We start from the raw sequence: 23,717 nt of genomic DNA, 5'->3' as shown, positions 1-23,717 counted from the left end.
TTACCAAAGCGAGGGGCAATCCCCTCTAAAGCCCCATACACACTATCAGATTTTCTGCTGATTTTTTCCTTCAGATTTACCAAAACCATATAATATGAGGTCAAACCTTAGGAGTTTCAATGTATTTGTATGTAATCAGGCAGGCCCTTGCACTACATGGTTTTGGTAAATCTGAAGACAAAAATCAGCAGAAAATCTGATAGTGTGTATGGGACTTTAGACATTTGTCACTGGACTGGCTGTTTTTTTTTTTTTTTTTTTTTTTTTTTTAACCTTTGCCCAGGGTTAGGTTAGGTTTAGTGCACCAGTTAAAAAGTGAACCTATTCATTTGCCCAATATGGCCAAAGAAAATATTTACTTTAAAGCGGTCCTTGCAATTTCATGGTAAAATAGAATCCCAAATCATGCAAAAAAGACTCCATAAGAATATGGCATCCCATTCTCCAAGCATCTCATGGTGCTGTTAGGTGAAGTTTCCAGAAGCCAGACTATAAGGTAAGCAATTTCACTTTTTTTTTTTAAGCAAGGTCCAATTTAAGCTTCATAAAAGCAGAATTTATTTTTTTAAGCCAAAAGTTTACTTCAAGGGATGTCATTCTCTCTATTACATTTAACTCTATTTTTAAGCATGAAATAATGAAGTAGGCAGAGTAAAAAAAAAAATACTAGAAATCAAACTTTTCATAGGAATGCAATTTATTGAGAAACAAGAGGTATGTCAAAGGTATAGAAAAAGATCATAATTTTATCAGACTCTAGTACGTGCAATACAAAAATTCCCCACAATACAGCAGCATTGAATAGATTGCAAAATAAAGCCTAAAATAACAAAAGAAACAGAATGCCCAGTAAATTTTCCAACAGACTTCCAAACATTGTGCACAGTCATGCACACAAGTAAATATGTAATAATAGATATTAGAAATCTTTTTGTAACGAAGTGATTAGATGGAATAAGCTAGCACTGGCTGCTCCGCAAGTGGAGGACTTTTTTCCTTTTTAGGCATTGGGATTGGTTTTCATTAGATGAAGATCTGATTCTACCATCTCCTTTACCAGCTCCTGAAATAACAGAAGAGGATGTTAGTTCACAACATTCCACATTTACATCCACACTGCATATTGGCCATTTCACCAAGATAGTCATCATCTGTATGTTATCTTGCAAAAGACAACCCCAGTGGGTTATTGATTTGGAACATGCATGCAGGACAGGATTCAGACTGTACAGACTTCACTAGCTGCATGCAGGTTCCAAGTAAGTGACTTACCAGGTAATTTAATTATGCTTAGAAAAGTCTTAAGTCCTGCAGTCAGCGGTGGCATCTCCAATAATTCTGTCATCAGATTAATTTTATCAAAATACTTGTATTGAGAGTTATGCCCTGTACACACGGACGGAAAATGTGTGATAGGACCTTGTTGTCGGAAATTCCGACCGTGTGTGGGCTCCATCACGCATTTTCCATCGGAATTTTCCAAACAAAGTTTGAGAGCTTGCTATAAAATTTTCCGACAACAAAATCCGCTGTCGGAAATTCTGATCGTGTGTACACAAATCCGACGCACAAAGTGCCACGCATGCTCAGAATAAATTAAGAGACGAAAGCTATTGGACACTGCCCCGTTTATAGTCCCGACGTACATGTATTACGTCACCGCGTTCAGAACGATCGGATTTTCCGACAACTTTGTGTGACCGTGTGTATGCAAGACAAGTTTGAGCCAACATCCGTCGGAAAAAATCCATGGATTTTCTTGTCGGAATGTCCAATCAATGTCCGACCGTGTGTACAGGGCATAACAGGTAAAAATCCCTGCATGTAAATGTAATAAGCAAATACAGCTGCCTTCTGCACACCTGTTACAACCCCCCCCCCCCCCCTTTCCCCAAAAAACTAAATATTTTTAATTATCATAATGATTGGATCAGATTCATTTGAAAAAATGATATATAAGTAAGAGGAGCTGCTGGTACAGAAAATTACAGTTTCTAATATTCCATTCAGCCCTACAAAGTTAATACAGACTCGGTACATACAGTAGAGATTGTTGTCACATAAGAATTCTTACAGTAGCTCTCTAATAAAAAATAAATAAAATAAGCCTATCCTGTAACTTTATTAAGACCAACTGTTTTCTATGAACTGTGGAATAGCACTCGATTTAGCAAAGGACTCTGAAAAATTATCAATATTTTAGCATTCATCTTTGATAAAGCTTCAATTACTACCCCTTGAACAATGCAGATGCTTCACATACTATGAAGGATTCCAATTATATGCAACCTCATCTTCAATACCGGGCACTTTTACCCCCTTGCTGCCCAGGGCAATTTTCAGCTCGGTCACACTTCTGAATGACAATTGCGCGGTCATGCAACGCTGTACCCAAATTACATTTTTATAATTTTTTTCGCACAGATTGAGCTTTCTTTTGGTGGTATTTAAAAAAAAGAAAGAAAAAATACTGAAAATTGAGAGAAAAAAAAGTTTTAGTTTCTGTCAGAAAATGTTGTAAATAAGTAAATTTTCTCCTTCACGAATGTGTGCTGATGAGGCTACACTGATAGACTGCACTGATGGGCACGGATGAGGAGGCACTGATAGGCACCACTGATAAGCAGGCACTGAAAGACAGCACAGACTGGCATCAGTAATGGGCACAGACTGGCATCACTAATGGAGCTGCACTGATAATCAGGACCCTTATTATCTGTGCAGGTCTCCCTTGTGAGGAAATGCCGCTGATCGTCTCTCCTCTCCTCACATGCTGTCAGTGTGAGGCGAAGAGAGCTGATAACCGGCATTTCCTTGTTTACATGTGATCAGCTGCGATTGGGTAGAGAATCTCGTCATCTGCTCTTTACCGAGATTGAGGTTGCGCTGTATCCCTGGGACACAGGGCCAATGATCATCATGTGCGACTGCGCGTGAGCATGGTGACACTGGGGCAATGTCATATGATGTTGTCCCAAAACTAGAGAGCCACCCCGCCGCCAATAGTCTATATGGCGGGCGGGAGGTTGTTAAAGTGATTGTAAAGCTGCAATTTTTTATTTTTTTTAACATATCATACTTGCATGCTCTGTGTGGTTTTGCACAGAGCAGCCCGATCCTCCTCTTTTCAGGTCCCCCCGCTGGCGCTCCTGGTTCCTTCCCCCTTTCGATTGCCCACCATAGCACGCCACTTGCTATGTGGGCACTCATGTGGGTCTGCTCCCGAGCAGGTTCTGTGTGTCCATAGACACAGAGCACAGCCTGGCCCGCTCCCTCCTCACTGGCTCTGAGCCTATAAGGAGGGAGAGAGCTACCAAGTCATATAACTGTTTTATGCATGTCATCTGTACCCAAATCTAACACGAAGTGAATTGTTTTTGTTGTGAAAATTTAAATAAACTTTTATGTTAAAAAAAAAAAAAAAAAGGAGGGAGAGAGCAAAGAGAACTGATGCTCTTGTACACAGTGTTGAATTGAGATCGGACTCGGGTAAGCATAAGAGGGGGCTGGGGGGGGGGGGGCTTCAAAAGTGGCAGTTGGAGAGCTAAGACAAACAATTTAAAGGAGAACTAAAATTCTGCTTTCAAAAACTGTGAGCAGGTAGGCTCTTTATTGCAGAAGAGAAATGCAATCTGTTCTGCAATAAAATAATCCTACCTGCCTGCTATCACCACGTGGAAAAGTAATGCAGCCAACACATCCAATAATTGCTAATCTACAATATGTGACATTTAGATTTTGGGTTTAATTACGCTTTAATGACAACCTTTGGTATAGTTCTTAAAAAAAATAATTTTGAATCTGCAAAGCATGCCAATATTGCACGATTTTTAATTATAATAAGCTAGAGCAATTTAAAGTTGGTGTACATCTTGTATTAGGTTTACTGGGAGTCATAGGAGGTCATGCTACGCCTGTGGCCATGTTCCCTACTGCATCATGACTGACAAGATAGCTTAGACCTGAAGACAGGACTGACATCTATGACAAGCTGAGAGAATCAGGGGTGGCCACACACAGGTTTTTTTTTCCCATACATATATGACAGTTAAGTCTTGACAACTTGTACTTTTTTTTCCCCCTAGACAGAAAGTTTTCCTGAAACTGCACTAGGTTTATATTATAAAGTACATCTGCAAATTGTGCATTGCAAAGTTGGTCTTTATGAACAGATTAGGGTCATATTAAAGGATTTGTTTGTTACTGGTAAAATTGCTATTTAAATTTTATTCCAGAAAATATTTGTTTTAACAGTTGTGCTTTATAAAGTTGCTCAAAGAAATCCATCCACTCATTTTGTCTATGAAGAAAATAATCCAGCAAAATCTATTTTGCCAGTAACTTCTTTGTTTGCTATTTGTTAAGATTTCACTGTATTTTTAGGAAAGATTTTGCAAAATAATAATTGCCATTCCTAAGTCAAGCAGAATCCAATATTTTTAACCACAAGAAGCTTTTTTCCTTAAGTGGAAATTTACTTCCTAGTCTATAGTTTTTTTTTTTCCACTAGTCTGTCTCTACATAACTGCTAATGTATAGTTCAAGTATAGCTAATATTATAGAACCATTTATTCCAAACTGCATACAGTTGTTTCAGGCAGAGTATGGGAAAACATGGCTTCTATTGAGTAAGGCTTGGGACCCAACAAGACAGAACAATAATGGGTATGGTGAGAAGGGACTAATGCAATCTTGATGTGCATCTGACCATCAGGGTACAATTATGATTGTCATGGCTTTGTTCATTTTCCTGAAATGAAGAATACTACTCAAAATTTTGGTAAAAGATAGTGATGGAATAAAACATGTGAATACCTTCTGTTTTAAGAAGACTTTACTGTGCTACGCATGAATAAGAGTGAGGATTTTTGATTGCTTTAGTCCCTTCTCACCATAACCTTTATGGTTATACTGTCTCCCAAAGTATTATTAACCACTTCAGCCCCGGAAGGATTTACCTCCTTAATGACCAGGCCATTTTTTGCGATACGGCACTGCGTTGCTTTAACTGACAATTGCGCGGTCATGCGACGTTGTACGCAAAATTTATTACCTTTTTTTTTCCCACAAATAGAGCTTTCTTTTTGTGGTGTTTGATCACCTCTGTGGTTTTTATTTTTTGCGCTATAAACATTAAAAGAGCGACAATTTTGAAAAACAAAAAACAAAACAATATTTTTTATTTTTTGCTACAATAAATATCCAAAATAAATAAAAACAAAAACTTCTTCATCAGTTTAGGCCAATATGTATTCTTTTACATATTTTTTGAAAAAAAAAATCGCAAGCAGCGGATATTGATTGGTTTGCACAAAAGTTATAAGGTCTACAAAATAGGGGACTAGGAACAGCAGATTTCTCTCTACTTCCCTGACAGAACGGGGATCTGTCTGTTCACATCCCCTTTCTTGCTCTGAGGAGCGATCGCGGGTCGCCGGAGGACATCGCAGCCACCAGCCATGCGCATCAGCTCCGGCATCGCAGGCACGTGCCCCCTATAGTTCTTAAGCGGCCGACGCACACCTACGCTGATTCGCGCAGCCGTGCCACCCTGCCACAGTATACTGGTGGCAGTTGGTCGGCAAGCAGTTAAACCCTCCTTGTAAAAATGTATATTTATTTGCATACCTCAAGTACTTCTGTTTTTGCGGTTCTCTTTTTCCTAGCACATCTTCACAGGACAATCTGTCATCAAAAAGTATATCCCATTGATTTCTGCCTGAAAGGTGGCTCTATCGGCTTACAAGACCTCCCTGAAGCCACCCTTATATGCTCGCTCCCAGACAGGACTGTGCACGGAAAAACACAGGCTCCATAAAGCAACCAGTGGAAGCTAAATGGGGTCAGGCACATGAATGCAAAGGGGCCGACCACAAAATATCATGGGACATGTAGTCCTGATACAATAGCCCACCTGACTGTTGCAAGATATGAGCAGTGCACATTCCCTAACTGGGATTTTAAGGAAGTGCTGTCAGGAGACGTGGCGCCTTATGTATTAGAGAAAGTGAGTATTTAGGGCAAAATACCGGTAAAAAAAATATGACAATGTTCTGCTAAAGGGGAAAATGATTTTTGCAGCTAGGGTTTAAAACTACTGTAAATTAACATAGCAAATTCCATTGTAAATGGTCCCTTAGTAACTTGTGATGAAGATGATTTCTAAAGAAAAAATGCATCCATTCTAAATCTCCAATAGATCACTTGTAATTCTGATCCTTTCTATTTCAGTTCAGTGCTGCATTACAGCTTTGCACATGATTTTTTGTTTTTTTGTTTCTAGTCGAGAAATTAGAAGAGAGCAAGCTCCTTTTTCCTCCTCCTCCTCCACCCACCCCCACCCCTTTTGTTTTTTGTTTTTTCTCTTCCACAGAAACTTGAAACAGCGATTTTGCTCACTGAGATAGTATACCTTTATCAGGCTTGAATGGGTGAATGTATGGAAGAGTGGGATTTGGGGGGGGGGGGGGGGTTATGGGAACACGGTATGTCTGTCCAGGTTAGTATTGGGGTGGTAGCTATAGACAGCTCTCCCTGGTCCTACCCCTTAATCAACAATAGCTCACTGTTTTTTATTGTTTAGCTATGTTTTTTTGTTTTCTTGTGTGGGGTCACAGGTTGGAGACTTAGGGGTGTACAGGGTCTCTCCCCTCCCCTTTTTTCTTCTCACTTACAGAAAATGGGTATAGGGAATATGTTCACTGAAATAGAATGCCCAAATGGGGCTTGGTTAATAGCTGGGCGGGAAGGGGCAGAAGGTTTTGAGAGCACGGTATGGAAAGTGATGGGTAGAATCAGGGGGGCAGCCATATAGAGCCCCCCCTCAGGTACTTCTCTCGTAATTACTTTTATGTTTGGGTATAGTGGTTTTTCCCCTTGGGATTTTTTCTTTCTCCCTCTATTTTTTGGGGGTGGAGGGGGGGGGGGGGACTAGATGGAGAGGTTGGGTAGACTTTAGACCATATAGTTTGGAGGAAGACCGGAAAGGGTATCCAGAAAACGTATCTATGTTTTAAAGAGGGTCCTCCCCCACCCCATTTGTCTTAAACCTCTTTCTTCTTTATGTGTTGTAAGCTCGTTATTATATGTATATTGTGGGGTATATGTAATCCCTCTGGACTTGTTTTTTCTTGTACTTATTTTAGGAATATCACCTGTGTTTTGACGGTTTTGTGTTGTCTTTTCTAAAATTAATAAACTGAATTTAACCGCTTCTGGACTGCCCCACGTACATTTACTGCAACAGGATGGCCTCTCTGCGTCAAATCATGTACCGATATGCGATTTCGCTATTCCTGGTCTGGGGCACACACATGCACCGCCGACCAGCTCACACTGTGATTGGATACTCTACATGTCCGGTGGACCCTATGTCTGCTGATTATTCCCGAAGCAGATGTTTCTGTAAACAAGGCAGATCCCCCTCAGCATAGATCAAACAGGTTTTATACCTGAGCAATCCACGGATATCAATATCCGCTGGGTTTTCACTCATTTACAGCTACCCCCAACTGAATACAGAGAGGCCTCTGCTTCCCTTCTTCTGACTGCAGCCATAAAAGCCTTCTTAATCATATCTCACCACATACTCCCTTATGGCTCAATCCATTATTACAGGAATTTGCCCCTATACTGGATCCGCAGGTTTGGGCAATGAAGGGCATTAAATATTTAGAGCAGATATGTTTCGCTGGAGAACTAAAGCCATTTGATACCTTAAAATTGCACTTTGACCTACCTAATGCATACTTTTTTTTTTTTCTTTAGATATCTACAATTGAGACGCCTTTCAAATACAATTTAAACAGCAACCAGTAGCTTTTTACACCTCAACCCTAGAGGAAGTACTCAGAGGATACCCTCACTAAATCCCTCTCCACTATTTATAAGACCATATCTCCCTCTGCCCACTTGGGGCTGGAAACTTTTAAATCTAAATGGGCACCAGACATCCCTAGCTTAAATGATGAAGGTTGGGAGGAAACATGGGAGTGTGCCTTTCTACAGTTGGTTTCCCCAAGGGACAGGCTGATTCAGTACTAACTCCTACATAGGATCTATCTAACGCCTGCACATTTACACAGAATATATCCCTCCATTCCTTGGGAGTGTTGGCAGTGTGCAGCGGACTCCGCAGACTTTATCCACATCTTTTGTCAATGCCCTTATATTCAAACTTTTTGGGAAGAGGTGGTCTCGGTCATACACTCTGTGACCACTATTCATGTGCCCCGGACAGTGGAGGTTTGTCTGCTGGGTTTGGCGGACACACTGGCTCATCTTTGGGCCTCTAGGATGCCGATAGGATTATTACTGTTCTAAGCAAGGAAAATTATTCTTCTCCAGTGGAAATCCTCATCTGATCCAACCCCTATTTAATTCATGTTAATTTACCACTGTACAAGGCCACTTATTTAGTGAGAGAATGCCCTAAAACAATTCAACAAGGTCTGGGACATTTGGGTAGAGGACCTGTCTACTAATACTGACCCTGAATCTCCTAATTCCCTTACAAATGACTAGGTGAACATGTATACGTAGTTGAACCCACGTCTAAGAGTTGTGACTTTCATCTTTGTTAAAGGTTGCTCAATACTACCCCTGAGTAGCTGATACATACAATATATTAACAATCTCAGAAGATACTGGAGAGTGTAGTTTTGTTCTAGCGCCAATATCGGCACTACTGTTAAGGTTTTATTAGGGGGAGAGAGGGGGAGAGGAAGAGGAGGAGAGAGAGAGGTTAAGGTTTTATTTTTATAAACGGTTTGTTTTTTTGTGATGTATGTGGACCGCGCCTGGGTATGCCTGATCGGCTCTGTATCTGAACTTGAAACACAATAAAAAGAATTAAAAAAAAAAAAAAGGCAGATCACAGTTCTGTGACAGGAGAAGACATATCTTGTGTTTTTGCTAAGCAGGAACACAGATCTCTGTATTAAAGTACAAGCACACCCACCCCCCACAATTAGAAAGCACTCCCTAGGGACACATTTAGCCCTTTAATCGCTCCTGATCAATGTATTGGTGTCAATGGTCACCAAGAAAGTGTCAAAAGTGTCACTTAGTGTCCGATTTGTCCGCCACAATGTCACAGTCCTGCTATAAGTCGCTGATCGCTGCCATTACTTGTAAAAATATATAAATAAAAGTTCCATAAAAATATCCCATAGTTTGTAGACGCTATAACTTTTGTGCAAACCTAAACCTTGGCCTAAATTGATAAAGAAATTTGATTTTTTACAGTTTTTTATTAGATGTGTTTTATAGCAGAAACTGAAAAAAAATTTTTTTTTTTCAAAATTTCAGCTTTATTTTGTTTATAGCGCAAAAAATAGAAACCGCAGAGGTGATCAAATACCAGCAAAAGAAAGCTCCATTTGTAGGGGGGGGGAAAAAAAAGGACACCAATTTTATTTTTGTGTACAGTGTCGCACCATCGTGCAATTGTCAGTTAAAATAACGCAGTGCCGTATAACAAAAAATGGCCTGGTCATGAAGGGGGGGGGGGTAAACCTTCCATGGCTGAAGTGGTTAAACACAGAAGAGAGCATGGTAAGTTATACTGATGTTCAGTTTTAATGCAACAGAATAGTAGTGAGATTGCATCCGAACAATATTTATATATATTTACAATATTTTAACAGCTTACAGCTAAAACGAATGTAATGGACAATGGAAATACTTACTTCAAATGAGACTTTGGGTTCCCAGCTCAGCTTCTGTTTGGCTTTGCTACAGTCTCCTTGGAGGAACTCCTAGAGCAAGAGAAAATATAGAAATTAGCTTTTGCACTCAAATACTGCATGTACTGCTAATATCAGAACGATTTAGAGTCAAATATACGACAGTTATCACACTACAAGTCTTTATAAAATTTAAGGAAGAAGACGAGTCACAGAAAGTCACATGACATTCTTAATGAGTACTAATCCCTAAAATGAACAATGAGATCGTGAACAATTAAGCAAGCCATTTGTGCATCCAGCATAGCATCCTCTATCTAAAAGACACAGTTAGGCAAAGGGCATTTTTTTTCTAGAGTGGCTACAGAACCTCTCGGACAGACCATCAGAATTACATGTCCAGCTATTTGTGGAAGACTGGAATGGAAATGCCCTCAGTACAGAGATTGGTGAGTGAACCGGGCTTTCATCATAGAGTTTCCTCTGGTTTACACTTATAAATGTTGCATATGATTTACAGTACGAGTCCTCTTTTTGCCTAAAATGTGCCCTCTCTGAGCTTAAAACATCCAAGGAAAAAGGATCAACTAATTAAAAGGAAGGAGAAATTATGGCTATATAATATCCCACCTTTTAAATGCTGCCTTACATACAATTTTTCTTGTTTATCTAAGTGGTAACGTGACCACAAAGCTCTGGCTTGTCTGTGTAAATGTGCAGAGGAACCAATAGGGTGGATTCCTATAGGGCAGTGATGTCACCCTCTGGTGTTTTGTGCTTTAAGCATTGGAGAGAGAGTTCACACCCACCAGCCACATATTAACAAAAGGAACCTGGGCTTTGGTGGTCAGGTGACTACAAGATAAACAAAGCTTTTAACATTGCATTTTATGTTAAAACATACACAGGCCAACGGGGAAGTAGCATTTCAAATTTGAGATATTGCATTCATTTCTACTTTAAAAACGGGACAAGTTTCAGTGTGTTTTTTTTTTACGATGACATATTTGTTCTGCATTGTCCCCTAAATTAATTCCACTTACTTACAATTCAGTATAATGTAAGTATTGGCCAAAACTGTAGGAGTCAGGATACAAGATGAATGAGTGTTACATACTTTGTATACAAGCAGATTCAATGTTGGACAGGACAGAAGTGAAAAATGAACAGACTGAGTGTGCCGAATATCATTTTCCTAGTTAACTTTGTACTCTTACAAAAATATAAACATGGGATTTTCCCAGGAAAAAACAAACTTGAAACAGGAGCTTAAGATACCACCACGCAACTCTGCGTAAGTATGAGTGCATGTCAAAAGGTATGGGTGTAATTTAGTTAAAAATCCTTGCTAGCTTAAGCAACCTTAGCATTTAGATTGTTCTCTACACAAATTTTGAATTTCATAATGAAATGCACTTAGCTTCAGTAGCACCAATTTGTCCTAAACAATGAAATCAAGCTAAACCCTGAGGCAGCAGAAGGTCCTTTCAGGGACAATGTTCAGTTTAGGGTGAAAGGTAATGTCAGGGTTAGGCTCCTGTAACTGATTACTCAACAACCTCCATCGTCCCAACCACAAATCACTATGTGCCATTGCTGAAAACCCAAACACATACACACATCCCACTCAGTATACACGAAATTACTTTGGTTCCAGTTCATGGTCTACATTTATCTGAACAGCAGACAGATAAATCTGTGCACATTTCTAGTTCTTCTATGACTAAACCACATTCTATAAAAACAGTGGAGACGCACTAGAAATTCAATTGTGCCGCGCAGTGGTCGGGTTTCTCTATCGACTGGTTCAAATTATTGTCTTGCTCTGTTTAAAACAGAAGTAAATCACAAAGCAAACACAATAACAAATGAAATGCCCAACCTTAAATAGAAACATGTGGTCAAGACAAAATGCTGAAATTGTTAAGACCTTAGATTTTCCCTAATGCCAAGAGTTTGAGTTTTATATACTTCTAGACTGTAACCTGTTGTCTGCTGAACTGGTGGAAAGAACAAAGTTATACAGAAGAGATCAAATATGCCCAATTCCCCACGCTGTAATCACACCCAATACAGTTTCCTCTATGTAGTTAAAATGTATTATTACATGCATGGATGTACACTAAATCCATATATTTACACATTAACAATGTGACCTTAGATGACCCTTTTTCAAAATCAGATGGATCTGGTGACTATCGTACATCCAGATGCGAGCAGACATTTTTGATCAACCAAATTAAGCTGTATTGGGTTTTCCTATCCATTCGGTTTCTCTCAGAATTAGTTTATACAAATGAGCATGTCCAGTAGTTGAACATATATACATGATCCAACTGTTGAACAATCTTTCCTCCATCAAACTAGTATATGGATATGCAAACTATTATACTGCATGTGTATGTGCACAGCAAACACCTCTGTTCCTCTTACTTGGAGTGAACAGTCTATCGCCCAAAAGATCCACGAGTCGAAGGTGCCTGCTAAATTTGTAGGGGATGTATACAAAATCAGCAGAATCAGGATTACGTGCAGATAAAGAATTTTAACTTTTCTGTTTCGCTAGTGACAGATTTAACAAAACATTTAACAAAATACTTGCTTTTGTCTTAAAATTGCTGCTGTACACTAGAGGTTAGAGAATGTTCTGTGTTTATTTAGAAATACATGTATGCACCACATTTTAACAAACGCTACATTTCCATTGTCATGCATTGTATATTAATGATTAAGCAAGATTGCCACAGATACATACTTATTAATCAATACCATACAATTATTAAACAAAAATCAGTTTGCATAACCAGGGAATACATTGAAATACCCCTTACAGCCAAAGACAAAGACATTTTGTACAGTTCTGACACTACTTTCTGAAACTTTTTCTTTTTTTAACCCAGTGAAAAATGTAAAGCATTTAAATGTAAACACCCCACTTCCTGAGCACCGCTTCAGGGTGTGAGCATTGCCTTCACTCTGCCTGCTTAGGTGAAAGATATGGTCTAAAAATGTATTTGGGTTAATGTAATCATTGTAACTGATATTCTTTAAATGTTATGATCGCAATTAAAAAAAAAAAAAAAAAAAAAAAAAAAAAAAAAAAGCACACTTAACGAGCTAAGCTTGCGGATAGTTAAGCCTTGCTGGAAAAGCTTGGCTAGCATAATAAATGGTTAAGATCTCTCAGTTCTCATGTGATAAATATCTACAATACATGGGTCTTTTTAAGAACTGAATGATTTCTCAAAGTTTTCTTTGCTAGTTCCTTGAACACAAAAAAAACCTTCTTTGGAGACTAGGTGACTGTTTGAGTTATAGATTCTATGTGAGTATCTAAGAGCTTTCCTTGTCCGTTATCTAGATCTATTTTCTTTATTTCTCCTAGTTTGTTTCTGTTTAAAGCGTATCTAATGTTTGTAAAGAATGAAGGCAACTCTTAGTGAGTTAATCCACCATTTATGAACCCCTACCAGTTCACTAGTGGCATCATGCTGACATGACACACAGTGAAGTTTGGTTAGCAAGTCTTAAGTCATGGCCTGGAGACAGAGAGGTAAGAAAGGGGGGAGGAAGATGTGGTAGAGTAGGGAGAGTGAACCTGGGTAGCTTCACAGCACTGTGCAACGTAAAGCTGTCCAATTGATCAATTTCTCCAAAAGAATGGCAAGCTGGGGAGTGGCACCTTCTGTCATAGGTATGAGATTACTAAAATAGCTGGATCAGCTTTATGTTCCTTTATAGACTTCAGCTGGCGGTGGGAAATATCTAACCGCCAATATATTTTTTAGAACAGCTTTCCCTAAACATTTGTTAAAGCCGTCTATGATGCTTGGGAAATTATAGTTTGAGAAAATGGATTCTGACTAATCACTACCCCCCGCTCCCATCCTCACCCCAAGCCATGGTCTGTCATGGGGGGTGTTTGCACGTGTTCCTGCATATTGCTAATTTTAATGTAGATCTGGTAGATCATAGGCTTAATAGCCTGCAATGCCAAGCTGCAGTTTCCAAAGTGAGCAAAATCCTTTGTATTAAGAGAGGTATGGACAACAGAGAAAGATATAATTTTGCCTCTGTACAAACCATTAGTAAGACCTCATCTGGAATATGCAGTTCAGTTTTGGGCACCAGTGGTCCATATAGTGAACTTGGTGTTGAGTTATTCCCTTTAAGGTCATCACAGAGGACAAGGGGGCACGCTTTACATGTGATGGAAAAGAGATTTCATCCCCAAATACAGAAAGGCTTCTTCACAGTAAGAGCTGTGACAACGTGGAATAGACTCCCTCAAGGGGTGGTTCCAGCAGATTGTTTAAAAAAGGCCTGGATTCTTACCTAGATACACATTAGAACTGGATACCAAAATGTATGGGTAAAGTTGATGCAGGGAACATCTGATTGCCTCTTGAGGGATCAGAAAGGATTTTTTTCCCCTGCTGGAGCAAATTGGGTCATGCTTTATTGGTGTTTTTTTGCCTCTCTCTGGATCAGCTATATGTATAGAATTGTATATATTTTTTTCCTTTCAACGGTTTAACTGGATGAACTTGTAATGTGGCCATAGGGGGGGTACATATCTCTCTGGAATGAAGATCAGGCAATGTCTACCAACCGTTAAGAGAGTCACTAGAATGAATGAACTACTAGCTCCACTCGCAAGGTTGAAACATTCCCTGTATAGTAAAGACACTGAATGCTAAATGTGCTTGTTTGGAGGTTAGAAACTGCCCAAGTATCACAAACAAGGATCAGTATAGCCCAAATTGCCTTTATTATTCAGACTGTCTGTGACCAATCTTAATAAGCGGATCATCATGTTACAATACAATTGTAAAATCTTTGCAAAACCATCTTTAGATTTATAAACACTATATATTATGAAGGCCATTCTAAACAATTACTTTTGTGTCCAATGAAGCAGGCCCTTGTACTACATCATTGGTAGAAAAAAAAAATTTGAATATGATTGTGACATGTATGATACTCACATATATCCCCCCCCCCCCCATTTCTGTTCACAAGAACATTCCGCTATCCAGAATGTTGCTGTTCACGGACCTGCTGGATGATCTCTCTACCATAGGATGGTTAGATCGTGCATGCATATTTGACCAACCTAACAGGTCAATAGGTGGCCTTCAGCTTCTGATTAGTATTTAGAACATTTATTTATTCTTCCAAGTGTTGCAACGCAAATCTCTGTTTAACCAGTTGCCGCCCGCCCACCGTGAAATGACGGCTGGGCGGTGCAGCTCTTGTTCTGGACTGCCGTCATATGACGGCGGCACAGAATGGCCGCTCTCGCGCGGGGGAGCACAGCGATCATGTTGCTAGGACACTGTGCGACACCAATCTGTGTGAAGAGCCGCGTCCGCGACTCTTTAACCATGTGATCGGCTGTGTCCAATCACAGCCAGTCACATGTAAACACGGAGATGCCGGTAATCGGCTCTCCTCGCCTCACACTGACAGAGTGTGAGTAGAGGAGAGCCGATCAGCGGCATCTCCTCACAGGGGGACAGCTACGGAAGTAATCAGGGCACTGATCATCAGTGCCCTGATTACAATATATAAAGTGGAAAAATACCATGCCCACCAATGCCAGCATACAGTGCCCACCAATGCCAGTGATCAGAGCCCACCAGTGGCAGCAATCAGTGCCCACATTGCCCACAAGTGCCACAAATCAGTGCCCATTAGCCATGCCAGTCAGTCAGTGCTGGCAATTAGTGCCACCTATCAGTGTCATCCATCAATACCAATCAGTGTCGTCCATCAGTGCCACCCATCAATGCCCATCTGTACTGCCTTTCTGTGCCCACCACTGCCGCCTATCAGTACCCACCAGTGCCGCCTATTAGTGCCCATCAGTGCCGCCTATCAGTGCCACATCATCAGTGCCCATAAGTGCCACCTCATCAGTGCCCACCAGTGCCCATCAGTGCCGCCTCTTCAGGGCACAACAGTGAAGGCGAAAAAATTACTTAGTTACAAAATTTACTGACAGAAAAAAAGTAAAAACATTTTTGGTCTTTTTTTTTTTTTTTTGTAAAAAATAAAAAAAACAGCAGTGATTACATACCAGCAAAAGAAAGCTCTATTTGTGTGAAGAAAATGATAAAAAAATTTGTTTGGGTACAGTGTAGTATGACCGTGCAATTGTCAAAGTGCGACAGCACTGAAAGCTGAAAAATGGGCTGGGCAGGAAGGGGGTGTTCGTGCCTGGTAGGCAAGTGGTTAAACTACTGGGCATTCAAAGATGTCTGCTTAGAGATGTTTCTAGTCTGTTTATATCTATTGCCCACATAATTTCAATACTGTAAGGTTTTAGTTACAACTAGCACTTGAACTGCCAAACAAAATGCAAAATCAAAGAAAGGTTTTGTTATCAGATTGAAGGGCTCTATGCAAGTGATAAAACTGTGTACTACAGCTTCTATACACTTATCAGTTAGTACTCATGCTTCATGGTAAATCATTGTCAGATTTGTTTCATCATAAGTCAAGGCTTAAATGCTGAAAGCATTGCTGGTAGTGCCAGTTATGTTGCTTACCATGGCTATGACACATGTTCATCCCAATTGCACAGAATTGGGTTAAACATTTATTTTTCTAGTTTTGATAAAGTCAGTTAAAAAAAAAAAACACAGAAAAAAACACTAGTTACTGTTCAAGATTCCAATGTTTTCTGCTAACTTGTTGCCACCTGCATAACACATATTTAAGGCAGCCAAAGGGTGGACCTTAACAACCACATGTCACACATATGCATCACCGGCCAGCCAGTATTTCTATGCTGAGACTCCAGGCACAGAGACTGAGCTGTCAAAGACAACTCTCAGCCTCCACTAAAGACTGATAGCCGGCGGTATTGGCTCCTGATCATTTGACCACAGCTAATCACAGTGGTCACTGATCCTTCCCACTCCCAGGGCGTACAGACCCTATTAAAGGGATGCCGGGTCTGGGCAGGAAGGGGTGAAAAAAGGTGCTATATAGTCAGGACCCATTCAATGTTTTTTTCTATGTGTGTCTTTAAAAATAATGTACATTAATCATGTATAACAAAAGAGTAATTGCACCCATCCAATCAAGTTGATCTTTCTGGCTCATCTTCACCTCATAAGAGCACATAGCAACCTTACAGAAAGACCTAAAAAAAGTAGAGGGGTGGGCAACTACATGGCAGATGAGGTTTAATATTGACAAATGTAAAGTAATGCATTTGGGGGCTAAAAATACGAATGGGCACTACTCGCTAGGGGGAGAACCTCTGTGGGAATCTAGGATGGAAAAGGACCTGGGGGTTCTAGTAGACCACAGGCTCAGCAGTAGCATGCCAAGCTGCAGCTAACAAAGCAAGCATACTATTAGCATGCATCAAGAAGGGTATCTACTCAAGAAACTGAAGTTGTCCAGTTCTGGTCACCAATCCTCAGGAAGAATGTGCTGGAACTGGAAAGAGTCCAGAGAAGAGCAGGACTTCCATTATGAATAACGACTACATACATTAAACTTATGCTCCCTGGAGAAGAGACATGATTGCAATTTACAAACAGCTAAATGGTGATCCTAAGATAGGGAAAAGACTATTCAGGATTAGGTCACTTAAAGTGGTTGTAAAGCGTTATATTCTTAACATACCCTCTGTTAGATAACATGTGTCCCATTGTATATGCTTTATAAAAAATATGATGATTTCTACCTTATTTCAGAGTGCCTCCGGGCGCTTACGTGACTGCTCACCTTCACTCCTCTCCCAGTCTGACAGATACAGTGGGCCGAGAACTCCCACTGACGTCAGCTGGAAGGAGGGGAGGAGAGAGGTGAGCAGTCATGTGAGCGCCCGGAGGCACTCTGAAATAAAGCAGAAATGGTCTTTTTTTTTTATAAAGCACATACAGTGCAGCACATGTTATCTAACAGAGGGTATGGTATGAACATCACAGTTTAATAGCAGCAGGGAGGGGAGCAGAGAGGCATGGTACGAGCTGACAGACGGGGGATGAGAACAGAGGAGAGCTGTGGATGACAGAGGCACGTAAAATGACCATGGTGTCAGGGCTCAGCAGCCATGATAAACCGTGGTCAGTTTACAGGGGGGAGGACAGAACCAAGCAGGATAAACCAGGTATTTTAGATGATACAGGGGGGCAAATTACACAGCACACACACTGTGCTGTATAACATGCTTTAAGAGAACAGGATTCATTTTTTTTAGGGTTACAAATGCTTTAAGACACGGGCCTATTCAATGAAGTTGGACAAGAAGCGGTTTAATCACAAACTGTGTAGGGGTTCTTTACTGTTAGAGCGTTAAGGATGTGGAAAAAAATGGTGGTGTCACAGTGGAGAGAGTGTCATTAAGCTCAAAAAGCTCTTAGCGAAAGCAATATACAGGGATCTGGGAAATGGTAGAAATAAAAATACGTACACACTCATACACGTTGAACTGAATGGAATGATTTATTCAACCTTACCAACTATGAAACTATCTTGGCGTCAGGGTGACCTTGCTCGTGGGTGTCTATTTTACCTGACTAATAAAGGACTGCCACTAAGAACAGCCTTCTCAAAATAATATCTGCTTGGGTGTCATGTTACTTTAATAGATTTTGAGGCACACACTAAAAATATTAACTTAAATCTGGGAAAAGTCAGAATTCCTGACCTGAACATGTGTTGCAGGTCAGTGATGTTAAAGTAATGGAGCCACTAGAAAAGCATAGTAGCCAGGAAACAAGCATTAGGAGAGGTAAGCAATGGTATCACACATACTTCAATTAGCAAAGGTATTCTTTATATAAAATCATGCACTCCAAACAGCTAACTCTTAAAATTTCATATATTTATGAAAAGAAACATCATATAAAGAGTTGGAAATCACAACATTTCAGAGTAAAGACCCGTTTCTCAAGCGAGATCAACCTGATGTGAGGTGCTTTTGTCTAGATCGAGTGCTGCCCATCAATTATTTAGAGTGGATTACTCCCACTTCTTTCTTGAGGAAACCCAATCTAGGGTTCTGGAACCCTAGCAAAAGTAATCTTTCCAGCACTGGTGTTCTGATTTAGATGTGCATTATCCGATTTGTTTTTGTTTTACTCCTCAATATAAGGGCTCAGGTGTCAGTGTGGTGCTCTTGTGGTGACCATTGTCAGAATAATCAGGCACATAATTCAGGCCAAAGATACAAACCCAGACTCTTCCATATTATTTGGGTCCCATCATAAAACTGGATCATAAAAAAAAAAATGAACAAAAAAAATCCTCAATTGTCAGAAAGAGATTCCATGACCAGTTTTACCCATTTATGAATCTGTTCTGGGCGGTTCACTATAGGAGACTCCATGTGGATAAGTAACCTCCTCTGTTCAGGGGATGACATATCCATAAATATATAAAAGAAGAATACAGGAAGTAAAATTAAGGTCAAGTTTCCCACTTGGATTTCAGTTTGTTATACAGATTGTATGTTCAAAGTCAGAATGTAGTACACATGTGCCAAACAGAAGACCAGCGGGCCCAACAGGTCATTTCATGTGGCCCTCGCACCTCCCCTGCAGCTGCGGCACACCCCTCATCTGTGCTCCCACCATGTCTCAGCAGTTGTCAGAGAACAGAACTCCTCCCACATATCCTGCACTTCTCAGTGCAGCTGCAGCACCCACCAGTCTCCACCTCCCCTGGTCTCAGAAGCTGACTCCAACCCTCCTCCAGACTCTGCACTTTCTGCTTCCCAGCTCCACCCCCAGCTTCTTCCTGACAAGAGGGGGTGCACTGCGATTTAAGGGGGAAGACTCTTAAAATCTGATAAAAGGGGAGGTGGAGTGCTCCGAACAGCTGCTTATAATTACGAGAATACTACAATTCTATGCCAGCTGAAAAGGAGGGTCGCACACTGCTGGTACCATCCATAAGAAACTTTATTGGAGACTGCTCAGACAAAACACCATAGCAGAACCACGTTCTTTCTGAGTCTCCAATAAAGTTTATTGTGGATGATACCAGCGGTGTCTGACCCTCCTTTTCAGACTTGCATCATCTGCTACAGGAGGATGCGTGGGCTCTGTGCCAGTCTGCACCTGCCCTTTTACAGCTTAAAGTCGAAATATATGCAAAACTTTTTCTTCATTTTGGGATAGAGCAAGGGAGGGTTATAACCTTGGTCAATTTTTTTTTTTGCCACCTGTGTCCCATTGCAGAGATTTGCCTTCACTTCCTGTCCCATAGCCAAACAGGAAGTGAGGAAATCCCTGCAAATTAAGGGAATTCCTTGGGGACTCACAGGTCACCAGAACTAGTGTCCCCATTGGAAGATTTCCCCTCTATTACTTTTCTGGAGACATCCCAAAATGTGGGATTTTCTTTTACTTTCAATGATAATCATAACCATGACAAATAGAGAGGATGAATCTCCTTAACAGAGACAGCAATAATTGCACTCTGTCCAAAATTAAAAAAAAAAAAGGTTGCCTTTAGTTATACTTTAATTCTTATAATTAAAACCAGTAATGAACAAATGCAAAATCAATTATTTTAATATCAAAGAGTAGATACATTTATTTAGTCTTACAGATACAACCAGACCTTTGAGGGCAACCATAATGCTGATAATGGATAATAATGAAATTGAGTTCCACACCCCTGATGTAGTAGGTTAAATAGATTAGCTGTCTTGAAAAAAAAAAAAAAAGTCAAAATTTTAATACTTAACTAAAATTTAAAACATATTGAAGTTGATTGTAAAATGATGCATTTGGACTTTATGAAAATGGTGGTTGGTTTCTATGTAAATTAAGGTCTGCCATAATGGCAGATCAAAATGGTGCTATGGCTGCAATTACATCGCAAATAAGAGCCATGTGCAGTGATGTATACTGTGCCCATGCATGCACATAATACTTCCACTCACTTTCATGCTCATATCAATATGGCAGCGAAATCTGCAAGCGTGGTGGTACGCTACTGAAGACTCATGTGATTTCAGTGCTTTATTTATCTGAACATCAAAGAGGGTGAAAGAATCAAGATCAATGGAGGTACAATACAATGTATATGTGTGGGAATCTATACAGCATTAATATGCATGCAGGGCACTAGCGCAACTACACCCCATCCTTCTCACATCATCCTGCACCTCACTTTTCCCACCAACCACCAGGCTGGCACTCACTCTTTCCCCACCTCACCTCCACCTGTGCAGTATACCTCCACTCCTACCAATGCAGATGCGGGAGCCCCCTCATTACACCACCCCACGTCTGCATGTCCCTTCCCCAGCTTTTACTAATGCACCCAAGCTAAAACTGAAAGTATCAGTGGCAGACTGCCATAGATAAAAGCTTTGGCAAGTACACATCCAGCATACTTGTTTTATACCGATGGTGAATGATGCAAGGGGTGAAAATTCTTTTTGCCCATAGCCACCAAATCAGTGTCTGTCATTTCAGCAGTCTAGGTTTGAAATTGAAACAATTCTTCTGTTTGCCACTTTGGATAACAAGCAATATTTCCTATGGCACATTATTATAAATATATAAAAGCATGCTAAAACCCTTGGTAACAAACACCTTAAGGTGCGATGGTATACTTCAAACACCACATTGCCAAATATTCTTAAGATCCTGTTCATACTGTGCTAGCACACGCATGTTAACATGCGTTGCATTAAGGTGGTCTATTTCTTTCAATGGGCTGCCTATTGCACCAAAAAAGGTGCATGCAGCATTTCCAGTTGGAGTGTGCTGCTATGTATTGTGCTGCAACACAAGTATAATGAGAAGGTGCATCGAGGTGCATAATTAAACCCAAAAGAAATGATATTGCAGCTTATCAATTCTTAGAAGTAGTGGCTGCATTAGTTATCTTTTTTTAGGCTTTCTTTCTTTACCTGGTGACCTGCCTTTTCTTACTTCGTCTGCTGATCTGGCCAGAAAGTCTGTTTAGAAGATGGAGACAAACCATTTGCCATTGACAGGGGTGCTTACAATGGCATTTTTGTCATTTATGTAAAACCTTCATTCCAAAAAGCAAAAAAAAACAAAGCTGTAACTACTTAAAAAGTATTATCTGGAGTTTGGCTTCAACTTGTTAGCGTATTTAAATCTGCTATTAAATCTAACACAACCCTCCCCCAGACTGACAATGCTGTTGTCCAAAGGTGTCTGTTGCTTCTTCATCCAAAGTGCAGGTACCCCTACACAAGAGGTGTGTTACTGGCCAGATCATTAGGTGAAAGCAGAGGGAAAAAAGCCTAAAAAGAGAAAACAATTGCAGTCATCACATATAAGAATTAGTGTGCTGCAATATATAACATTTTTGGTATTGGGTTTAATACCACCTTAAGAATGAATGGCAGTGCAGCGTCACCGTGTAAGCGGGGCCTAAGAGGAAAACCGATTATCTGGATTGTAACTTTAGGCCTCATGCACATTGGACGTTATAATAAAGTTATAAAAACACCAATAGCTTTGCAGTGAGTTTTTCAACATCTTTCAGTATTTTTACAATATCGTTTAGCATTTTTAGCATTTTTCAGCGTTAGCGTTTAAGGGTTCTTTTTTTTTTCAATGGGATCAAAAATGTTAAACGCTGGTGAGCCGCGATTTTGAGCGGTTATCTGCGTTTTTAGGCTTTTTTTGAAATTAGAGTGTTTTTACAGCTGAAACTCAGTGAACCCTCTAGTTTTGTTTTTTTTTCCCAGCCAAAAATGGCCTATGTATGCACGGACACAAAGGATAACATGCTGGAGAGTTTATGACAATAGTGGTCTCTGTGGTGGATTCACCGCAAGATCACTTTTATCACTCTCCAGTGCCTCCGCCGCTTACCGGAGCCATCAGTAGAGGCGGAGGCGATCGGATCCTTCTCCTTCCTGGGTATGGAGACTAGTGAGGGGAAGCTGGCCCCCACCCATCTCCCTACCATTGCAGGGCAGAAGCGACTTCAAAACATCACTTTCGCCCATAGCTCTTTAAAGGGCCATTTTTTTTTTTTCAAATGACAATTTTTTTTTTTTTTATTGCATTTTAGGGTAAATGTGAGATCTGAGGTATTTTTGACAACCAGATCTCCTATTTAAGAAGTCCTGTCATGCTTTTTTCTATTACAAGGGATATTTACATTCCTTGTAATAGGAATAAAAGTGACACCAGAACAATGTAAAAATAAAAAATAAAAGGTAAAATAAATAAGAAAAAAAAAAATTTAAACGCGCCATGTCATGCAGAGCTCGCGTGCAGAATTGGTAGAGCGAGAGCAATAATTCTAGCCCTAGACCTCCTCTGCAATTCAAAACATGCAACGTGTAGAATTTTTTAAACGTCGCCAATGGAGATTTTTAAGGGTAAAAGTTTGTCGTCATTCCACGAGCGGGCGCAATATGGAGGCGTGACATGTTGGGTATCAATTTACTTGGCGTAACATTATCTTTCGCAATATAAAAAATTGGGTTAACTTTACTGTTGTCTTATTTTTTTTAATTCAAAAAAGTGTATTTTTTCCAAAAAAAGTGCACTTATAAGACCGCTGCGCAAATACGGTGTAAAAGAAAGTATTGCAACGACCGCCATTTTATTCTCTAGGGTGTTAGAAAAATAAAACGTATAATGTTTGGGGGTTCTAAGTAATTTTCAAGCAAAAAAAAATGTTTTTAACTTGTAAACAAATCCCAGAAAGAGGCTCGGTCCTTATGTGGTTAATGATGTAGATTTTTACTGCACTTCTGATGGGTTCATAGGAAGCTTTATAACATGCATAATATACCCCCTTGCCTTTAGGTGATGTTCACACAGATGCTAGATGTAAAGAGTATACATGACCAGTGTTTTTGTGTATGCAACAATGCTTGACAAACGTTGAAGTGAGCATTTCAGCTGAGCTGTTCTGCGTTTAGAGAGCACTTAACAGGTACTAAAAACTTGCTAAGCATGCTCTTTAGAGCCTCATTTTCACTTCAAAAATGCCTAAAATACAGAAAGTGTAGGTTACTATCTCTATATAGGCAGTGCTGTGTCTTGGCCTAGGCCT

At 40.1% G+C, this 23,717-nt stretch overlaps 1 protein-coding gene across 1 annotated transcript in view; it reads right to left on the bottom strand.

Annotated features, from left to right (window-relative positions):
* Positions 1-679: 679 nt before the first annotated feature.
* Positions 680-23,717, bottom strand: part of GMDS (GDP-mannose 4,6-dehydratase) — an 802,997-nt gene continuing 779,959 nt past the window's right edge. Inside the window, exons 11-12 of the mRNA XM_073630960.1 lie at positions 9,690-9,758; positions 680-1,063 (exon numbers count right to left, since the gene is read on the bottom strand). Coding sequence (XP_073487061.1) covers positions 1,001-1,063; positions 9,690-9,758 — 132 coding nt within the window. The 3' untranslated portion in view covers positions 680-1,000. The remainder of the gene's footprint in view (positions 1,064-9,689; positions 9,759-23,717) is intronic.

The sequence above is a fragment of the Aquarana catesbeiana genome, linkage group LG05, assembly GCF_042186555.1.
Source record: "Aquarana catesbeiana isolate 2022-GZ linkage group LG05, ASM4218655v1, whole genome shotgun sequence".
Lineage (NCBI taxonomy): Eukaryota > Metazoa > Chordata > Amphibia > Anura > Ranidae > Aquarana > Aquarana catesbeiana.
This window is presented reverse-complemented; position numbering and strand designations above follow the sequence as displayed.